Source organism: Esox lucius, chromosome 8 (assembly GCF_011004845.1).
Source record: "Esox lucius isolate fEsoLuc1 chromosome 8, fEsoLuc1.pri, whole genome shotgun sequence".
Lineage (NCBI taxonomy): Eukaryota > Metazoa > Chordata > Actinopteri > Esociformes > Esocidae > Esox > Esox lucius.
This window is the reverse complement of record NC_047576.1, coordinates 14,558,695-14,581,309: the sequence shown is the minus strand read 5'-3', so window position 1 is coordinate 14,581,309 and position 22,615 is coordinate 14,558,695. Positions and strand designations below refer to the sequence as shown.

At 42.5% G+C, this 22,615-nt stretch overlaps 1 protein-coding gene across 2 annotated transcripts; it reads right to left on the bottom strand.

The window, feature by feature from the left end:
* Nucleotides 1-290: 290 nt before the first annotated feature.
* On the bottom strand, nucleotides 291-21,996 carry acsbg2 (acyl-CoA synthetase bubblegum family member 2). Of its 2 annotated transcripts, none has more exons than XM_010871827.5 (15): nucleotides 21,890-21,996; nucleotides 12,793-12,937; nucleotides 12,076-12,191; nucleotides 9,831-10,099; nucleotides 8,270-8,358; nucleotides 7,800-7,920; nucleotides 7,587-7,667; nucleotides 7,301-7,450; nucleotides 6,164-6,340; nucleotides 5,453-5,634; nucleotides 5,117-5,359; nucleotides 4,751-4,968; nucleotides 4,462-4,601; nucleotides 2,941-3,187; nucleotides 291-2,655 (listed from the first exon to the last, which is right to left on the bottom strand). In XM_010871827.5, exons 2-15 carry the CDS (start codon nucleotides 12,912-12,914, stop codon nucleotides 2,537-2,539), a joined length of 2,274 nt encoding a protein of 757 aa, XP_010870129.4. In that variant the 5' UTR covers nucleotides 12,915-12,937; nucleotides 21,890-21,996; the 3' UTR covers nucleotides 291-2,536. The 2 variants fall into 2 exon arrangements, with proteins under 2 accessions (XP_010870129.4, XP_010870128.4); XM_010871826.5 differs by lacking the exon at nucleotides 21,890-21,996 and adding an exon at nucleotides 16,295-16,690.
* Between the last annotated feature and the right edge of the window lie 619 nt (nucleotides 21,997-22,615).

The following is a 22,615-nucleotide window of genomic DNA, read 5'->3' as shown; positions in this document are numbered from 1 at the left end:
AGTACTGTCTGTTGTTGTCGTGGCTCGTAGTTGACCAGCTTTTGAACCTGCGTGCGCGCACATCACTACAGATTCAATGGTGTTGGTGTTTCATGTATTTTTTTTTTTTTTCTTTCTAAATGATATGCTGTTTAATGGATGTCCCTCTTCACAAGCTTTCAATTACACTATCCCATTTTTCAGAATTAGAATTGTGTAGGCACGGGTTGTGTCCCTTAAAATAAATCAGAAAAATAGCTGCCTTCAAGATTTTACTACAGTTTTTCCAGGAAATGGGCAAAAATGCTGTGGATGTTTCAGAATAAATAACTTTATTTTTTCCAGGTTGATCAAACACACAACATACACATTCATTACTCTTTCCTTAACAGCTGTCTATTTAAAATGCTGGTCCTCAACTGTAGACACTGTGCTTCCCCACGCAGTACTAGAAACAAATGCTATCTGAACTTGTTAAGGGTCAGGTAAAACCGGTATTCTGTGTCTTTACTTGGCAGTCATGAAGTGTAGAAATATGCAAGAGATTGATTGCACTGCTTGTAAAACATGTTTTCTTAAGGTGTGTAAAGGGTTCATTGTCGTGTTCATAAGTTGACTTTTCAGTTGCATTGGGCCTACCTTGGTACGAACTGATTAGAACTGCAGTAGCTAGAATTTCAGTATCTTCATGACACAAGCATCAACAAGGAAGAAATAATATGGGAAAAGATCAAAATACCGAGTCACCTTCATTTCCTCCACATTTGATAGAATATTTGTAACACCTTCATTCGGCAAACATTACATGGCCACTCTCCTTGGCAAGCTAAGTTAATTTACAAGTCTTCCTAAAACAAAACATATGGGTCTATTGTTGAGCTTTACTCTGCTGAAAGTGGAATCGCTCGAAAATCTTTGGAATAATATTAGATTACTTGTAAAAAAAAAAGTCTTTCCTCAAATTCAAGTATTTCATTAGTCAAAGGTGCTGGAAGCTAAAGACTTTTTCACAATTCAAACTGATCTCTCCCTATTCCAATATATTGTTTGCGAGTACTGACACAAATTGGACAATAGTGAACCAAACCTACAGAACCTAAAATAAGACAGTCAAGGCTCCTATCAAGCATGGCAGGTAAGAGCGAGAAAGACATACAGAGTTTTCAACATTCCACATAATGTTTAGAGAGTATTTGAAGTACAGTAAGAGCAAACATCAGTCCACAGCTGTTTTAGGTGTTATTGGATCTACAATCTTTCAGAATGACTGTTGGTTTTTAAAACACTTTTAAATGTGTACTGTTTTCTGATAAGATGAAGGAAGATAACTCCAGAGAACAGTTCCCATTCTCTAAGACATTCTGTGACGCTAGGAATGTTTTGCATGTGTCATCACATCTGCATTGTACAGATATGCATATGGACAGTGGTGGAGAATGTCATACGGATTTTCATACAATTTCATACAATTTTCAACTAATGGTCAGTAGACATTTGAAATAAATCTATAATAAAACAGTTAAAGAAAAAAAATTTAAGCAAAACATATTTACAGTATTTAACAATGGTCACAGCAAATGTACACAGAATAGTTACAAAACATTCCAACAATACCAGGCAATTGCGTAGGCTGTATGATATCAGTATACATAAAGCACATTGGATACAAAAGGTATTACTGTCAAATAATATGGCTTGAATGCTACAGTTCCTTAGCATGAAGAAAGTGATTTGCGTAATCTCTGTTGAACAAGGTAGGTGCAGGAGTTTAACACTGAACCAAGGCTTTCTTCCTTAGTCATTGGCCATCTCAAGATTGTAGTGTGTTCACTGCAGAACTACACACACTATGGTTTAGGACAGAGCAAAACACAATGACACTTTCATCAGAACTTGGAAACCAGACCAACACAAAGTAAAACAATACAGTAATAAATAGGACAATGATATGTTCTAATTCCCTGCCAATTCACTTCAACTTTTAAATCCAGACCAGCTAACTCTGGATGTGAGGGAAAAAAATTCAGCTGAATAATTAATCTCCTATGTGTATTTGGTCCAAATAGTTTTTTACTTTGGCAAAAGGTAAACAATAAATAGAGTAGCCAAAAATTATCTTACCAAGTCCTAAGGACCTTTTGGATTCTATTCCATTAGCCTCAAGTTTCACAGTACAATAACACCTCATCAGATACAACTGTACTTCATCTACCATATATTATTGTTCTTCAACACAATAATAAAAAATAAATAGTTGAACTCAGCTTATCAATAACGCATCAACAAAAATCATAAAGATTAACAATGGCTTCACACAGATGTATATATTCTTTCCTTTACAATACCCACAAATGTAAACAAAAACCCAATAAACAAAGCAGAAAGCTAGCAAGACCATTTTCACAGGAGAGAAAAAGGAACTGCACAGGGAGTGGTTGTTTGTCTATGTATGTATGCGTGCATGTATGTATGTATGTATGTGTGTGAGAAACTTCTGTATGCAGGTCATATTTATTACAATTCTTAGAATAACTCTGGAAGAGCTATTGTCCCGGGTCTATTTGGAGGGCATAGGGTTGTCAGGAGTGCTTGGGGTCACCACCTCTTTGTAGAAATGTTCTATTTGCTCTTTGTACATCTTCATGACCACTGGCCTCTTCAGCTTCATTGTGGGGCCTGAGAGAGAGAAAAGACTGAGTCAGGGCCAACCTCCTCAATGCTCCTCAACCCCCCTCAGGATGGGCAGGGAAAACTACTGGACTGCAGCAGACTATTAAATATCAAAAATGCCATACAATGTCTGTCTCAATCATGGAAAGGAAATGGACAACATTATGTCAACTTGAGTGTAGCCTGAACAAATCCAACATACTGTGTTTCAGAAGCAGACGAGAAAAACATGACACTAAACTAACAAACACACCGTCCTCCCCAGGAGGCTACCCCACTCCCCCTCCTCACCCAGCTCTCCCCCGAAGATGGAGAAGTCCTGGCCAAGAATGGTCCACTTCTGGATGCGCTGGGCGTTGGAGGTGGCGTTCTCATTCACGCGGTTAATACCATCCTGGATTGCTGCATGGATGACCCTGTCGCGTCCGCCAGCTATCTCAGAGACTCTCGTAGCACTGCTGCCCAGCTTCCGGCACAGCTCTATGGCCTCAGGCGTAAGCTCATCCTCTGGAGCCCCTGTGTCTCCGTTCACCTGGCACTGAGGAACAAAGGAGGTAGACCTTTTTCTGTAAAACACTACACGACCAGAGATGTGGTCATCCCTTCGATTTAGTGGATTCTGCAAGTTCAGCCGCACCAAATCAATTTGAGCACACAGCCATGTGAACTCTATAAACACTGGCAGTAGAATGGCGTGCACTGAAGAGCCATTGGACTCAGGAGCAGTGAAAACATGTTCTCTGGGGTGATGAATCACGCTCGCTTTGCCATCTGGCAGCCTGACAGACACATCGGTTTGATGGATGCTAGTAGAAGGCTAACTGCCTCAATGCATGCTCAAGTTTGCTGGTGGAGGAATAATGTTTTCTCGTGATTTGGGCTAGGCTCTTTAGTTCAACTGAAGGAAATGGCGCTACAGCATCCATATAAATTCTAGACAATTCTGCGCTTGCAACTTTGTGTCAGCAGTTTTGGGGGAGGCCCTTTCCGGTTTCAGCACGACAATGCCTCAATGCACAATGCAAGGTCCATACAGAAAAGGCTTGTCGAGATCGGTGTGAAAGAAGTTCACTGACCTGTACTGAGCCAGACCTCAACCCAGTTAAACAGCTATGGGATAGATTGGAATGGCAATTACGAGCCAGGCCTAATAGCTCATCATTATTGTAGAACCTCACTTATGTTGTTGTGGCTGAATGGAAGAACATCCCTGCAGAAAATGCCCAAAAATCAAGGGGAAAACATTCCCCAAAAATGTGAGGCTGTAATAGTGCCAAAGGAGGGACCGACATATTACGGTCCATGCCTTTGGAAGATATTTAACCAGGAGGTGTCCAACGTGTTGCCGTTCAAAACTCTGGGATAACACCATTGCATTTTATATGAATGTGCAGTTTGCTAACTGTCTACCAGGGGGCAGTGGTTGCAATGATATTGAATTGTACACCTGGTAGAAAGGAATTATCATTCTGCTTAACAATTTTAAACCTCTGTGAACATCAGCCTTGAGTGAAAATATGATCAGCAGCAGTAATCATTTTAACCAGCACACTGCAATTTTAGAGGATCTCTAATTAGGCTGCTTGTAATTATGCAAGGTATTAGTCTACAACTGGATGCTCTGGAAGTGGCCACAACACACAGCCAAGTAACGTTGTACATGAAACAATATTCAGTAACATCCTGTCCATCATTTGTCTATTACTGACCATCATCGGTTGTCAGAACAGAGTTAAATGGGGTATTGGTTGTATGGGGTCTCGGTTTCACAGCATCACATAGGAACACAGTACTGTAGCTAACTGTTCTTACCTTAATGGTTAGCAGCATAGCAAGGAACTTGCGCTTGTCTCCAATGAGCATGGCGTTGCTAACAAGAGGCAAGGCCTCCTTAACAGCATCTTCAATGGGCACTGGAGGGATATTCTCTCCACCTGCTGTGATGATCAGCTCTGGAAACACAGGGACAGGTTTTCAAACACAGTGACATTTGCATAAAGCAAACTGGGAATGAACAATAAAATGGTATTTGCTATCATCTGGGATACAGTTGGTGGTATTGTTGGGACAGAGTTATAGGGTGCGTAGGAAGACAATGCACCTTTGATGCGTCCAGTAATGAAGAGGAAGCCGTTTTCATCATGTTTGCCCAAGTCCCCAGAATGCAGCCAGCCTTCATCGTCCAGGGCGTCCTTTGTCTTGTCGGCCATGTTGAGGTAGCCCATAAAAACGTGGCGGCCCCAAAAGCAGATCTCCCCATTGCCCTCCTCGTCGGGACTGTGGATCTTTGTCTCACAGCCAGGGATTACCTTACCGCAGCTGGACAGGAACAATGCAAAAAATAAAAGTCAGTTTAACTTCTAAGTTAATCCCATACAGTCCATGAAACCTATCCTTGGGGCCTGTTCTAACAAGCGGGCTGAGCGTCTTGATCGAGGGTCGGAGCTGCGTTTAGATGGGTGCCTACCTGGTGAGGCGGAAGGCTTCCGACTGTGAGATGGTGTGAGGTCCGGTGCTCTCGCTCATGCCATACAGCTCATACAAGGGGATGTCCAGGCTGAGGAAGAACTCCAGAGTGTCTTTGGTGATCGGGGCAGCTCCGGTATAACATTTGGTGCAGCGGTCCAGACCGAGAGCCTTACGGACCTTGGTGAACACCAGCTTCTTGGCCAGGCGGTAGTTCACAGGCGTCCTCACCACAGCTCCATTTCTGAGAAGGCCAAAGGGAAGGCAGGAGTTCAGTACAACATTGGGATCATGGCTTCTTGGCACAGTACTAAATAGACCCCTGTATAACACATACTGGTTCATCTTCCTGAGGTTGGTTTGAAGCCCCACTCCTTTGGCCCAAACCGCCACCTTCCTTCGCACAGTCGACGACTTGGCCCCCGTGGATTTCATCTTCTCCTGCATCTTCTCCCAGACGCGTGGTACCCCCATGAAGGCTGTGGGACGCACCTCCCTCATCGTGTTGACCAGGGTTCCCTGAGATCAAACAGTGTTTGGTTTTTTCGGAGATCTGGTTTTCCTAATACTCACTTAAACCACACACAGTGTAGAAATAGTACTACATATTAATTAGAACGCACTGCTTAGTAAAAACAAATACAATGAGCAACAAATCTCAACATACAAGACCTATTGTGAATCTGTAATCTAATGTGATTGCTGCCATTGGTTCATTTTGGTACAGTATGTACACGATGCTGTGGTGTGCAACTCCCAAGAAAGAAACCTGGAGAGGAGCCGTGCTCCGGAGTGTGTGGCTTATTCTATTATTTCTGCTGTAGAGAACCCTGTTGGTTCATTTACTCAGAGAAGAGTGATTGTCTAAGCCATGCAATGTTTGACACAGGTACCTTTTAACAAATATAACGTCAATAATATTACTGCAACATGGAAGGACATATTCTTTGCCTAACACTATATGACCAATGGGAGTAAGAGACTGGGTGACGCTTTTCGAAGACACATGGAGAAAATGGGGTGATCATGAAAGAGGGAAGACCCTCACCTTCAGTGCATCTGGCTGGGCGAAGTAAGTGGCTCCTCCGACCTTCATGGTGACCCAGATGTCGACCATCTGAGCAGCGATGTGGCTGAGGGGCAGGTAGCTGACCACGATCTCCTGAGACTTGGTGGCTTCTGTCAGGCGAACGTGGCAGCCTACAGACAGCGCTGTCCATGTCAACTGCAGACAGTTACATCACTGGTCATTCATAGGTTCGCTTGGAGCAAAAGGGGATACACAACACTAGAAAAGTACATGTTTTTTCATTCAAGAACAACAAAAAAGCGTTGACTATGAAGATTAATGGTGAGAGTGAATAGCACCGGGTCTTGCCCCCCTTGGATTAGTTCTTGTATTTGTACAAGAGATTTCTCCATTTAGGAAATCAGATACCTCTTTGGTTCAGAGAGCAGAGGTTATACTAGTCCAGAAAGTTCTGTGTGGACAATAGTTGTGTTATTTGTTGTTGAACGCAATGTTCGTTTGGGGTGAAGAGAATCATTTCACAGAGAGAATCTAGAATGTAAATCCTTTCAAAAGGCAGTTTGTTGTTTCTGGATGACCAGCATTCTCATCTTCTAGTATGTGAACCTGTCTTTCCAGTTCCACTTTGTTTCTTTATGGATGCTTGGAATGTTAGAACACCTCCCCTCAGTTAAGGTTAAGGAGTTTGCCATAGTAAATATTAGGAAATGCCCATTTCAGGTATGCCAACAATTTTTAGAGTCATTTCTTCTCCAGTTTGTTGATTCCAGTTAAAGTACACTCTGCTGTCCTATTGAATTGAGTGATTTGCTGGCTATGCGGGGTGGACGTAGTGGCGATGGCTTCTATTTTAACTGTTTGTCCAATAATGGATTCTTCAATTCCTTCGCAAGTACATTGAGCAGTTTCTCAAGTGCAGCAGATAGACAGGCCGCTGTTATATGTCGCTCAAGACGTTCCACCATCATAAGTGAATGGCAGAAACCCTCTGCACCTAGTAGGCTAATCACAGGAAATTCCTATACCAAGAAATGCGTTATGAAATCAGATGAAATGTTTACAGTAAAAAATATCTATTGCATCTCTCAAGGCACGCCATGTCACAGGAAGTAATGTGCAAACCAAGACCAATAGCTCCTGTTGGCTGTCACTCACATTGTCGTGGCTGAGCATCACCCCTTTGGGCTGGCCTGTAGTTCCTGATGTGTAGATCAGTGTGCAGCATTGGTTGGGCTTCTGGGTTGCGATGATGCCATCTAACTGAGTATCAGACTCATCACGGCCAAGCTCCATAAAATCTGCCCACTATGTGGAGAAAAAGCAGATACATTCAAACTCTTATTGTGTTATGTTAACAGTACACACCACCGCACCTTTCAAACTTTTACTAGCTTATATTTCTTAAAACTAAAACATGAATAATATGAAAATCTATTCATACTGTGTAAAGATTTGGCCTCTTCTCTTTCAGCGCATCTTTGTACTGGATAATTGCCTTCAAGTGAGGGAGCTTGTCTTGAATCTGGGAGGAAATGTAGATGTATTTTGGATAACTTTATAAACACCGGAGTAATACAATGAATTGGGAATGTGTACTTCCAGCCTTCAAAGTCATGAATCAAAGCAAATCAAAAGCTTGCCATTCTGTGCTCACCTGAAGAATCTTCTGCAGCTGTTTCTGGTTCTCCACCACAATTATATTGGCCTTGCAGTTCTCTGCTACATACTGGCACGCCTCTGGTGAGTTGGTGGTATAGATGCCCACTGCAAACCCACTGGAAACACAAAACAAAACATTACAGTGAGTCAGGTTTAAGAAACAGGAAAGTCAAACGGATTAACTTTCCATACAGATTCAACTAGTCACCACTCAGATTTGATACGAAAGTTATGCTAATGAAGACAGCATTGTTAAGCGGGAAGCTGTGACTTACTTTCACTTTGTTTATGTCCACAGCCCCCATACTCAACTGGCCGACAAAGTCAGTAAGTAATCTAGTGTTATGGGTTGTCGTCACATAAGATGCTATCAGAGTTTACAGAAAAATAGGACTACAGTATGTCAATGAACACAGGAGTAGTGTTAGGGCCTTAACCCCTCTGAACAGTAGCGTTGAGACTTACCCAGCTAGAATGGCAGCAATGTCAGAAATGAACCACTCAGCAGAGTTGAAGCCCAGAATGCCAACCCCGTGGTAGCGCTCCAAGCCGAGCTATGGACAGACACGCACAAAATGGATACAATCTCTTTCAACGGTACATTCAGTTTTCTATAGATAAGTGATAAGTTAAGTGGAGGCAAAACAAAGCTGTGCGTGAATGACCCCAATTAACCCTCACTTGAGGCTCCACCAGAGAGTGTGCTTTTAGAACAGCAGTAGAAATACTGCCGTGTGCCATCTAAACCTCACAGCATGTGGTCGTAAAACACACTGCCAGAAAAATCCAGTGCGGCTGTTTGAGCATCTAGGTCTGGGGTTGGAAACATGCTACAGCTGCTGTTTTTCAATGTGTGGTGTTAATGTAGAGTAGCATGTATCCAGGGGTCTCCAACAGGTCAATTGCAAACTACCATTAGCTCGCAGGCAACTAATGAGTAGTAGTGTCTAAAAAAGCCAAAGCTAACACAATATCTGGCAGATAACTTTCTGTAGCACTGCCTGTTTTTCTGTGTTGTGCATCCATTTATCATGGTGTGTAGCCAGCTAAATGATTACTGTATTAAATTCCCCCCAAATCATCTCAAAACTGCATAGTAGGCTTACCTATTATTAAAACTATTAATCAATTTTTCTGTTACTGTTACATAACCAGGCAAGCTGAGTAAGACCAAAATTCTTATTTTAAGCAACAACCTGGGGGGAATTTTACAAAGGGGAGGAAGATCAATCTCGCTCAGGGACAAAATGACAGCTAGAACCAGGGACCTTTCAGACACTAATCAGATGCAGAAACCACTAGGCAACCATGCTGCCCCAATATAACTTAGAATTAGTTTGAAATGAGCAGCAGCAGTACAGAACCATCACTAGAACTGAACATCCCTTTATCGCAAATAAGGGGAGCACAAATTAAAAAATCTGTTCATGTTAATTATTGACATGAGTCATACTCAGAGCTGAACTCCGACTTAGTTGTCTCCCTATAAGCAATAGTACTTTTGAGAGAAATTGAACAGAAACAACAATTCCAATCCAGGAATAAAACAGAAAAATCATTAATAAACAGAATCCATAAAATACACACAATAGGGACCCCATTAAAGTTGCATATTAACCTTCATTTATACAGTTAAAACGTAGTGCAGAACATTCTCTTGTACACAATGGACCTGGGGAAGTTGCAGTGGAGGGATGAATAATTTATTTTACCAGTTGGAAAGCGAGAAAACCAATTTGAAAGCTAGTTTCACAGGTTTCTTTTTAAGTAGTTCTCTGTTGGAGACCCCGACATACAACATCACCTGGAACTAGAGGCACTGTTGAGCCTTTGTTAGAAAAACAAAAGACGTGAGAACTGAAAGTGCATTACAATACGATACTTTATGGCTCTTATCTCTATGTAACCATCAATAACTAAAACAAATTCTTCTCGTTCCGTTTTTTTTATTGCTACTTTGTTCTGACCTTCACAGGTACAGCAGTAACCTGTCACCTGATTTCCATAGACTGTTCCATAGACTCACCTTGAGGAAGCTCTTTGCAGCAGTGCGGCAGGCCTGGTAGTACTCCTTGTAGCTGAGGGTCTTGGTCTGCTCTCCCTCCCTCCACCCCAGGGCGGTGTATCTTCCAAACCTCTCAACAGCAGACTTAAACATCTGGTCTACAGTGAGAGGGGGCTCAGCGGCAATCCCAGAGTCCCCCATTCTCAGCTTCACCTCGCCGTCACCCCTGGATGTCCACAGGTCGGATTCAGCCACCGCCAGGGAAAGAGAGTCTGGCCGATGGGCACTCACTGAGGGACAGAGTGATAACGTTTTCAGGTCCAATGAGGTGAAGGAAAGATATTAAATGGGACATTTTGTGCGAGCTGATTGGATGATTCTTGCCCAAGTTTGGCAACGTTGATGTAAATGAATGCACCCCCTGCACCCAGTCTGCAGACACGGCAGGTCAGGCCGTCCTGATAACTCCCAAGTCACCCACACATTCAAACGGAATTCAATACATCAAAATGTCTTGAAAATGTATCAATTTGCCAGTAAGACGTCAACAAAACGCATCAGTGATCTGAATTTACTGCCCCCATCTGACTGCCACCTCTGTGCGTGTGTGATGTGCAAGTTCACCACTTCTTGTAGTCCTTGGCATCATTCATGGATAAGGGTTTTACCAAATCAGTTATGTCAACTCCAAAATAACCCAATCTTACCCAGCAGGGTGATGAAATGCATTTTTTCATAAATCAAAGGCCAGTGGGTATTTGTTTTGCAGACTATCATTCCCATGTGCTACAGAAAGAGCATTTTGCTAGGTATAGTACACCCCCAGACAGCAGAACGTATCATGCCTGGCTTGCCTCCTACTCACACAGGCACTCCCAGAAAAGAACTAAGCCCCTCTAGAGAGAGGGAGGTGCCCAGACTTCTTGTCTCATATCTCATTAGCCATTTGTTCCCAGGTACTTCCTCATCTGTTGTCTTGTGGAGAGCCAGAGGCAGTGGGCTTTGCTGACCCAGGCCTGGCCCCAAGTCCCTGCCAGAACCCACACAGCAGGCCCGGTCCAACGCCAGCCAGGAGGGAGGTCGTGGGAGGGGTTCCCACTTATTGTCTTGGCAGCGTGTACAGAGCAAAAGGAACACAGGCCGCACAAGAACAGCAATAAGCCAAACCAACTGACGCCGCAGGGCCCAGAAGGGTCAACCCTCAAAGCTACATCCTGTTAGACATCACAGGGTACGCACAGCAAAATCGGCACTGGAGTGAATCGACATTTTAACTAAAGCTGGTGTAATTAGTATCACCAATAAGTATCTTGACGACTGCGCGTGTAAAAATCTGTTTCTATGTTGACAAACTTGCCTGGAACAAAAGCCACTTGAGACGATTTCCCACCTTGAGTGGAACTATGGACAATCGTCAATATTATGAAGATCGTGAAAGCATTAATTAGATAAACACACCCACTCTCCCATGTTTTCTGTTGACTATAATGCCTACAGTACTATCTATAAACCTTCTTTCTCTGCTGATCTATAAAGATCAATAGAGAAAGATGAGTGGGGTCATGTGTAAAGCTGACCCCATTCCCATAGAGCACTGTGTCGCTGTGTGTTAACCACTATACACAGGACAGAGTGGCGGGCAGAACGTTCCGGGACTTCAGCTGGGAATGTTTATGACCAAACACTTATAGAAGTCACACTGCCTGATAATGTGCTTCCTGGACGGCACTCCAGCTAGAAGGTTTACTGGTTTATTAACTAAAACAAATCCTAAATGTGTATTTAATTACATTTGTCATTTAGGATAGCATAAACTCCAAAGTATAGTTTCAGGATTATCATACTGAAGAGTGGAATTTTAAGGCCTGAGCAAGACAGGAAAGTCCTGACAGGAAAGGGAAGTTTGCATGTAATGGAACCAAATGTGGAAATCTCCTTCCTTTGGCCCATTTCCTCAAAGTTCAAAAAAGGACAAGTGTTTAAGATCGGGTGTTTCTGTAAAAGCACTTTGTGACAACTGCTGTTGTAAAAAGGGCTTTATGAATACATTTGATTGATTGATTGACAGGTCAGTCTCATTTCAGCTGACACACTGTTATACCTCTTTTAGCAAAACTCCCAACTCAGAGTTGGTGTGAACCACCATTTTTGTATAATCTAAAAGTAGCAGCCCAGTTTCCTGAATGTATGTGACCCATGTTAACACTCTTGCACTGTGTGCAAATGTGCGTGGGCGCGCAAGCTTGAGGGACATGTGCACGCTCACCTGTCTGGATGTGTGGAGGCTGCTCAGAAGGAATGCATGTGGAGCTGTGGATGAGGTCAGAGTTGGCCCCAGCCTCCTCTTCCCTCTCGCCGGCTGACTCCTCCTCTGATGACTCACTGAGGGGACAAACATTAGTCAGGGTTTAGTGGATTCCCACTCCCGTCCTGCTCAGCCGCAGCCATGCCTATGATGAACTGATGAAGCCTTTCAGTGTCCCAACAATCGTTTTTCGCAAACTGACCGGATTTAGTTTTTAAACGTGGAACCGCTCTTACGTGATCCAACTCATTTAAAATGGCCAAGCATCTCCAGAAACAGACATAGAAAGTGACCACACCCTGTCTCAGACATATAATCACAATCCCAAATTAACTGAGGAACTGGTGTGCAGCGGGTTGTTTGTGGATGGGGATGTACTACTAGGTGTTGTTTCAATGCGTTCTCATTTTTATTCAGGAGTCAAATAAGAACGAGAAAACAGATTCCAAGTAATTGAAACAACACCTAGAAGTACATTCCCATCCACAAACAAGTCAACGACTGGTTTGGAAAGTAGGAACTTTCAGATGGATGATCGTGTGACTTTTATTCCCCCTCAGAACCCGTTTACACTGTTAACATATGCAAAGGAGGCATGCGTTTTCCGCTGCCATCTTTGGGTGATGAAACAGGTGGAGCCCTCAGAGCGGAGAAAGTGATTTCGGGTCAGGAACGTACTTGGCCGTGGAATCGATGACGATGTCGTCCAGCGAGGCAACGCTGTCCCCAGTGCCACAGGATGAGTGCAGGCAGCTGACGTCCCTGGGAGGGTCCACGGCAGCAGGCTCACACAAGGACATGGCAGCAGGCTCACACAAGGTCACTGCCAGGACAGACATGGGGACCGGGTGAGAACGAGGGTCTGACCCTCCTTTCCACCACATGACAAACACAACTCTTAAGGCTGACGTAAGCCAGAGCCCCAGGACCCCGCCCCCCCCCCACAACCCTGCTGCATTTCCACACAGTGTGACTGTCAGTAGCGTGTGACTGTCAAACTGCTCACAAGACTCCCACCATGGCGTTGGCTGTGTCGTGTCACAGGGGCCATGTGTCACTTTGACCTCTGGATAAACCTAACACAAGGTGTCCAACTCATCACCCTGTGAAGCTCTGACGAAGGCCTCTGACACTCAGCATTTCCAAAGCCTGACAAAAAGACAACCAAACTGAAAAAGGTACACAGACCTAGATGGCAGGCCACTGGCTCCATTACAAAAACACAACAGCTACCGTGAACAAAATTGTGTTTTGGTCACCATGAATTCTTGTTGTTTTGTTAACACTGAGGCATCCTTTAAGTAAACGCTTTCAAAACAAATTAACCTTATTTCTTCAATGCGCTCCTTTCCCAAAATGAACATTTAGGCCTAACTGGGAAGTGAACACATGACGACAGGCAGATGTTGTATGCATTTCCTCATTTGGTGGGCTGGTTCATCCTCTGGTTATTGGAATTCAATTGTAATGGCATCTGTGTGAATGAGACAGGGGGGACCAGAGAACAGTTCAGCCCGTTATCAGACCCTGCTTTATTTGTTCAACTGGGGACAGTTACCCGAAAGGGGGAGATCAGAGAAATTATCAACACGGGACAGGAAACACGTCAACAGTCTAGAACAATAACCTCCATTGCCTCCCCACCAGGTAACTGGGCCTACGCTCCACCAGGTAACTGGGCCTACGCTCCACCAGGTAACTGGGCCTACGCTCCACCAGGTAACTGGGCCTACGCTCCACCAGGTAACTGGGCCTACGCTCCACCAGGTAACTGGGCCTACGCTCCACTAGGTAACTGGGCCTACGCTCCACCAGGTAACTGGGCCTACGCTCCACCAGGTAACTGGGCCTACGCTCCACCAGGTAACTGGGCCTACGCTCCACCAGGTAACTGGGCCTACGCTCCACCAGGTAACTGGGCCTACGCTCCACCAAGTAACTGGGCCTACACTCCAACATCAGCCATGTTCCTGTTTATCTAGGCCTGGGTTCACTGCATTCAAAACACACACTAGCAGTTACTCCAGGCCTATTGTGGAGTGGGCTATCATAGTTCACCAGTTGAGGACAATTGAACAGGGGCCAGTGGAAAGAAAACAGACGCCATTGTTAGAGGGGTTGATCACAGAGCAGGAACACAAACATGGTTCTTCCGTCAGCCCCTATTAAACCTTGTAAATGTTGTAACACAGAGTTGCGTCATTTGTCTGTAACTGTGATTCTGTATTTGTGCACAGGTAATCCTTTTAACTCCAACTGAATGTTTGATTCATGGTTCAAAGCCTAACAGTTTGAAAGATTCTCTTTCAGCCCTCTCAGCGGCAATGCTCTTAACCCTGACAGACTTCACCGCATTACCCATCATTCCTGCACAGCCTGGCTCAGCCCAGCCAACGGAGCAGATCACCACACCCACCCATCCCCTACAATAGCTGTCCAGCTGCAGATTACCCCCAGTCACACACACCCTCAAGACCCAGCTGTGGCCAGGTTTCACTGTATTATAGTGTGGGTGGGAGTCCCTGGGTACTGGGTGGGGTCCCACATACCTGCATTAGGGTGCTATGTGACCTCTGCCTTGGGGGAGCTGGTTTGGACAGGCCTTCACAGGCTCATTGTAATCAGTTTCTGTTTATCAGCATTGCTACTGCCTACTAATCTGAGAAGGCTCACTCAAATGCTTTGACTAGGTACTCTGAGAAAAAAGGAGATTCAGGTATTATTTCTCCCCGAAACACCCTTTTATTTCTCACCTGTGTCACCCTCCACCTCCCTGACTTGTCCTCCCACCAAAACCTCCCTCCCTCACTCCTTCCTTCCTGCCTTAATGAGAATGTCATATGACTTCACGAGTCACACAGTAGCTTTACAAGACTGATTCATGATGTACCAGGGTTGGGAGTTTCCTAACCAAGTTAGACTCCCTCTGGATTTGACCACCACAGCCGTGTATTTACATTCTCACCAAGTGCTCAACCAAAGCAGGGGGTATAAATCCAGGCAGTACTCTTTTGCATGACAGAGAAGCATTTCCCAGCTCTTCCTCCTAATGAATCCACAGTGCTGTGAGTTGATGGTTCTTTGTGTATCCCAGGTGTAAGAACACAGCACTTACAACACTACGGTTGTGGATACCATTTCCATTGGGGACGAGAACTAAAAAAAGGATCAAAATGTATGCACTCACTATATTGTCACCCCTATTGTGCCCCCCAGCTAATGGCCTGCCTGGGAAGTGGTCAGCAGTTGAGGGAATCATCTCATATGGATTAAGCTTTGAGCAGTTCCATCATATAGCCACTAAACATCACTTTGTCTGCCATGAAGGGAGTATTAAAAACAGAAGTAACTAGTAAAAAACTGACAGATGATGTTCATCCAAAATTTGTATTTCTTGCAATAAAATGCAAATGTGTGTGTTTATCTTTATTTAATTACAGCTTAAATGGCCATATCTTCCTTCTGGGGATAATTCATTAGGGAGTGACCAAAACCAAGCAGAGGCTCCCCTGTCCCCACAGTCACACCCAGTAATACCTTAAACTGTGCTGAATGTACATTATTAACATAACTTAACATCTTTCAGCCAGATGGCCACCTCACCCTTCTGCCTGGACCGGTTTCCAAAGCTGCATTGGAGAGAATCAAGTTTCCATACACCCAGTCCCAGCATCTGTTTCTGACAGCAGCAGTCTGCTGAGAGCCCCTGTAATGCAGTTAAAAGGGGGCTTCTTTCTGCCTCACCCTATCCTGTCTTTGTACTTCTACATGGAGGGCTGGAGGCTCCACTCCACCCAGCCAGGATATATCTGCGGTGAGCTGGATGAACTAGTAATTAAAATCAACCTTAAAAGCAGCGGTACACAATTCTATCAACTTTAAAGCAGGAACCAACCCATTAGGGACATGGTTTCAATTCAACCGCTGAATGTTTATAGGGACTCAACTTTCAACACAGAAGACACACAGAATGTATCACAGTCACATCTTTAAAAAATGCACCCAGTGATGATCAAAAAATGCCTTTCCAAAAGCCAAAGCCAGACAATTATGGATATAAAGAAAACAATTTAAGCATGAATAAATGTAAGATGTTAACTGGCGAAGATGAACCCAAGTGAAAGGGATATTACAATGTCTGAATGTATATCTAATTACAAATCAATATAATAGGACTTACAGTGCATCCTTGGAGGCAAACTCAAATTCCGTGTTTCAGTTTTGCTTGCTGGTTTGCTGGACTGCGTAAACACGTTCTGTAATCTCTGTGCCAATAGACACAAAATAGGCTAGCCTCTCCTCCTCAGTCTATTCTGTGTAATCATCATTCATTTTCAAATGCAGGTTTGGTCCCTCCTATAAAAGACCCCACCCTCCCAGTGCGAGCCTGTTTCCTGCAGACTTACACTTCCCCCACTACGATTCCAACGCTACTGCCCATCTCATTGGCTGAAACAGCTCACACCACAAGACTCATCCCCCATATATGGTCACACCAGCCAAATGAATGCAAGGGGGAGGGGAACGGGTCTGCAGTTGGTGGAACACTTTCCTTGCTCTTGTCGTGGAGGACTCGGTGAGGCCCTTCCCCCTCACACTTCCGCAACACACAACACTATGCAGCTCTGCAAGCCGGGGTTACTACAGTACAAGAAAGGGGAGGTTCATAGTTATCATGCTGGTTTCCTATAGCTACCTAGCAGCTGTGTCAGCTGGCTTTTTATGACTTTCCAGATAAAAAATAAACAGATAACCAGGAGGACAATGTTTGCTTATATATATATATATATATATATATATATACACACGGACACAGTGTTTCGGAGTGGGTTTCTGGTTGCAATGGGGCCTTTTCTGCTCAGGGCGCACAGTTTCAGTTTAATGAACTTGAACATATCATATTTGAATATCTCAGTGTAAGCGTAATTTCACCCAGATATGAATTTACATCGAACTATCCCTTTAACAATATGTAAATACAGATTTAGATTCACACTCTTGTTGCGCCTTAAGGCCAAACTCATGTGTGCAGCACTGTGGCCAGAACGTTGACCTGGAAGGTATATAAACTCACTGACAATGTGGTTTACCTGGTTGTTTAACTAATGTGGAGCCCTCTGTCTGAAGTGCGGATGCTGATAATAGAGTTGTTTTGGTGCCAGTTTGAAAAGTTTTAGTTGCTTCGTAAACAAAAATTTATTTTGTTTTCCTGATTCTATGTATGGAGCTGGAAGGACTTACAGAATCCGACTTCCTACTTCACCGCTTATTCCACATATACAATCCACATCGAGCAAGACGTCACTGTTAGAGTTCACTACCTGCATGGTGTATCTGTCGGAAAAGCTTCCCACTTTACCTGGGAATGTGACGTGTGAGAATTTTTGCCCTTTGCACAATATAAAAACCTATCTCCGATGCAAAACTTGCATCAAGTCTCATTCATCTAAATAAAACTATTGTAGTGTAAAAACTTCACCCACGCCAAAAAAAGGCACCTCCGTGGCTTCTCACCAGTCTCAAGGAGACGACTGGTGAGAGAAATCACAGAGGTCAACAATCCTTTTGAAGATGCTACATAACTCAGAGTAATGATGCACTAATCAACCATAGCAAGAGCCCTGCACAACACTGGCCTTTATGAGAGAATGGCAAGAAAGCACTTTTTGAGTAGCACCTATCTGAAAGCGCATCTTGCCTGAAAACATAAAATAGTTTGCCTGAAAACATAAAAATGGATACATTGGCCTCAAAGAGCTGATGTGTGGCACCAACGTAATACTGTGCATTCCTCAAAATAGAGAAATTGTGCAAAATCACATGTTTCAGTCTGCTAAAAACTAAACTCCTGTGGAGGATTTTCATCTCCCAAGGAGAATGGGACAAAATCCATTCAAAACCAGGTGCGACGTTGGTACATATCTACCAGAAAATACCTATAGCTACTATTGCAGTGAAAGGTGTCTCTACCAAATATTAATGTGTGCAAACAGAATACAATGTCAATGTACCATTAATTCAGTAATATGATTATTGGTCAAACTTTTGCAATAGTTACTTATATCAAGATTACTCCTTAACATCTCAAGGCCCCTCTGTAAAACATGCTGGTCTAGCCAGTTCTGCGGTTTGGTCTATTTCACCACCATTTGCTCTGAAACCATCACCTCAATTGCAAGTCTTGAACCACTCTCCAAACTCAAAAAGCAAATTCTATCCCCCGTAGCAACAAGATGAAGTATAAAATCTATGCAGTTTTACATTCAGATATACTTTCCGTTCTGTTTCAAAGAAGGCCCGCCTTTGGGTTGAAATACTGACTATGAATTGGGGACTTTACTAAATTTGAGATAAACATCCATCCATTTCCTTCACTTACATCAATCTTAGCAATCTAATAAGTGCCAGAAATTACAGGGAATCCCCCTCCTGTCTAATATCTTTAGTGCAATGATGGGTAACAATGCATAAGTAAATAGGGAAAATCCCTAATATCTTTTCAAAGTTAATGACCAAAACATGGAAATATTACGACCACTGTTTCTGTTGCAATTTTGAACCCATACTTAAAAGCGCAGAGGATGTGGAAGTGACTTTATCAACAAAATCCTTTTGCAAAGGGTGAAGGGCCTTTTTGTAATAGTTTATTTCACTTATCTTCGACATGGTGCGCATGTGTATCACCTTAATTACTGATTGTCAGCATACATATATGGCAACATTTTCCACTGGTGCCCGAGTCTTAATTGGTGGCACCAGCACATCATTTAGTCACACCTGGAACAAATTATACAATACAGTAAAACATTTGTTTATTTGTACATAAACATTATTTTTAGGTTTAGATTGCTGTCCTTTACATTTATGATTAGGCTACTAGCAGAGATGCTTGTCTTTTTCTTGTTTTATTAAGAATGTAATTAAGGCTACACCTAATAGTGCAATAGTTTTGAACATGCTTTGTGCATTGGCATTTTTTTCTCAAATGTTTGTGTTCCTTGTTGTGGCAGTGGTTGTGCAGCAATGTCCCGTGAATCTCTATGTGGAACTTGTTTCTCCTAACGTTACTGTTATTAAAAATGTTGAAGTGCCATTCCACTGAATCTGCATTAAGTGGAATGGCAGTGTTTAAATTCGTAATCAGATTTTCGTTGGGGTCTTGTTATTTCACCCAAAAAATGCTCACACATTTAAGGCCCAAGAACGTGCTGTCAAAAAAATCGAGATCTTGTTTCAACAGGTCTATCTGCGTAATAGTGATGCACTGGTTGACTCATATCAAGTCGTAATCGAGTCCGCAGGTTAGGCTATATTTACAGTGCAAGCGGGCTGACGGCAATAAGATACTGTTTCGATAAAGGTCGAGTGGGGTGCAGGTGGGTTGAACGTTTTTTGCAAATATCTACAAGAACTAGTACATTTGCATCTCAAAATAATCTATATTGCAGCGCCACTCTGTCACGCAACCTGACGTAAATCGCTATGCGAACACATTTTATAGGACCCTAAAACTATAACTTGGAAAGCCAAGAGAAAGAACAAAAAAATTCGACAATTTAGTCGCTGTCTGGAGCCATAGAGGCACTAACGTAGAGGCTCACAGAGACAGACAAAGAGTTAGTTAGTATCAGAATGGCTGATCAACAACAAAGTGTGCATGAATACATCTTAAAATAACAGAAATATTTTATTTGGTTCACACAATCAAATGGTATACCTTTGGAAAGTATTCAGAGCCTTTAACTTGCCGTGTTATAGACTTAATTACAAATGATTAAAAAAAATGTATCATAATGGCAAAACAAATACAGTTTTTTTAGGTTTGTACCAATTTAATGAAAATAAAAACCCTGTACCTAAGTAAACCTGGGGTTCAAAATACCTGTACCTAAGTAAACCTGGGGTTCAAAATACCTGTACCTAAATAAACCTGGGGTTCAAAATACCTGTACCTAAGTATATAAACCCTTAATTCTGTACTTTGTAGATGTGCCTATGTAGAAGTGGCTTTGACAGTGTCCACAGCTTCAAATCTTCATGGGTATGCCTCTACCAATATCACACACTTGGTTTTGGGCAGATTCTACCATTCTTCCTTGTAGATTCTCACAAGCTTATGATTTGGGGAATGTTGGTGAACTGTGAACTTTAGGTTTCCCTATCAATGTTTAATGGGGTTCAAGTTTGAGCTTTGGCTTTGCCAAATAACTACATTCAAAGACTAATCCTGAAGCCGTTTATTTAGTCAGAATTTGCCACAGGTGGATTCCAAGGAATTTCTAGAGACATCACAAATATCTACAAGTCTATAACAAAACTAAATGTGTAGAAATTGAAAGCATATGATTTACAGCAACTGATATGGAGCAGTTAGGTTTAACTGCCTTGTTCAGGGACAGAACAACATTTTTCAGCTTTTTCTCAGGGAGTAGAGATAAAGTGCATCACTTCTTGATGTTATGACACATTGGGTTGCATTTAAATGGGCACTGTGTAGAATCATACATTTAAAGTTTACAAGACTGAAATGTAAACAATGACAACTTCTACTCCCCTTGCCGAATGAGACTGTAATAGTATTAGCTAGTCCACATGGAAAAAGAGTGGGTTTAGGGCTGGAGGACAGTACTGTGTCTAAAGAGAGTGGAGACTACAGGTCAATGGGAACAGATATATGGACTGGCAAGAATGTTTCAATGGGACATCAGGCACAATTTTGTAAACTATTTTCAAACATTAACTTAAACATTCCCTGCAGATGTATTCTGATCATTTACGGTAGTAGTACAGTAAACATTTTCCCTTTAAGGTTCCAAATTGAGATCATGCTTAGTTTTGACACCCAAATATATATCCCATAGAAGCCACAATCAGTCTCTTCACTGTCTCAAAAAAGAATAACGAGGCACGTTATTTCTGCTGAGCTCGGACTGTATTGAACGCCCATCGCCAATTACTTTAGCAAACGGCAAACGTGTACTGTAGAAACAATGGTTTCAGAAAAATTAATGGGAATCGTAATTAAGTTACAAACGACCGCATTGTCTCCCGGCGGTGGACGGTGATCTATCTCCGCTGGGTTTTCTGTATCATGGTGAGGACACTAAAGTTCATTACCATCCCATGCCCTACTTGAACTCACCAGAAGAATGTCATTCACAGTACGAATAAATGAAAATAAAATGTTGAGTAATGTTAACGTTAAATTGGTGTCAGAATATTTACTACAGTAATTGCCACGTTTTCCTATTACAGACCGACGCGCAATGAAAGAGAACGTCATCACCCGGAAATATTTGCATTACTACAATTATTCGGATTAATAGCCATGTCAAATTGTGCATTTAAATACAAACGTATCTCAGGGCATCATAAAAAAAATTCTGATTTAGATAATAAGTCAGGTTTAGGATTTCTCGTAGACACAAACAGTTAACCTGAAAATGAGCTGCTATGCCGGTGCGTGCACTTGAGGCTAGAGGTGAAATCAATATAGCTACATTTCTAGAATATCTGCTACCAGTACCTATCTACCATAGACTGTATATAAAAGCTATCTACCCATTAAAATAACAAATGTCCCCGTTCCATAAAGAAATTACACGTATTGTTAAAGGCATACTCGTGAATAAAACCAAAACAGTAGTTAAAACTCCCCTTTCTATAAGGCCGGGTAAACAAATCATAGCATAGCATGAGGTTACAAGCACGTTTGAATAATCTAAAAGACTAGGAAGTAAATTAAAGTAAAGTTTGAAATAATTTGGAAACTTACAGTCAATAGAAAGCAAGCATACACGTTCCAGCAGGAAACGTTGGCGCCGAAACAGTGAACTAGGGGGCTATGGACGTGAACTTGCTCTGGCCTACGTTCAGTACGAATAAACGTAGTGGAACGTTTTAAAACTAAAACAAAAAACGACGCACTCTGCTCCAATACACACCCAGCGGAAGTATACGTACGTGTAGATTGCTTACAGATCAGGTCACGAAAAACGTACAAGAAAACGTGTCTATCCGTATAAATCGATTCGCAATGTAATAAACGATGAAGAAAACAGTTCAAGAAGCACTGACAAGTGCATTTTTTTTAAATATATATAAATGTTTATGGAAAGATCAAGATGTGGTGTTCAATAATTCCCTTATTAGATACTTTTCATCCACCTTATTACGAGAAAGATAAATTTTTTGTGTATGCGTGCACAATAATGTAGCATTTCTGTCCGTCCAGAGATTAAATGCTAAAAACATGACTGAATAACACGTGCTCTCCCTCATTAACAGCACAAACACCTCACAATGGGGATTTCCTATTTTGTCGGTGCGCTACGTTTGTTATTTATAAGTCCATATTATTATTTTTTTCTTCCACTAAACAAATATTTCAAACCATTTTAATGTATTTGAAAATGCGAATTTAAAAGCAAAAGTGTAGCAGCTATGGAAAAACTATGGACACCTACTGCCACCATGTGGTCCGGATATTACGTATTTAGAC

Excerpts from the sequence above, each read along its gene's own strand:
- acsbg2 (XM_010871826.5), bottom strand. Across the intron at positions 10,100-12,075 it reads GCCTCCACACATCCAGACAG|TGAGTGCCCATCGGCCAGAC; the intron begins GTGAGCGTGCAC and ends TCTGTCCCTCAG. Across the intron at positions 7,668-7,799 it reads AGCTGCAGAAGATTCTTCAG|ATTCAAGACAAGCTCCCTCA; the intron begins GTGAGCACAGAA and ends ATTTCCTCCCAG.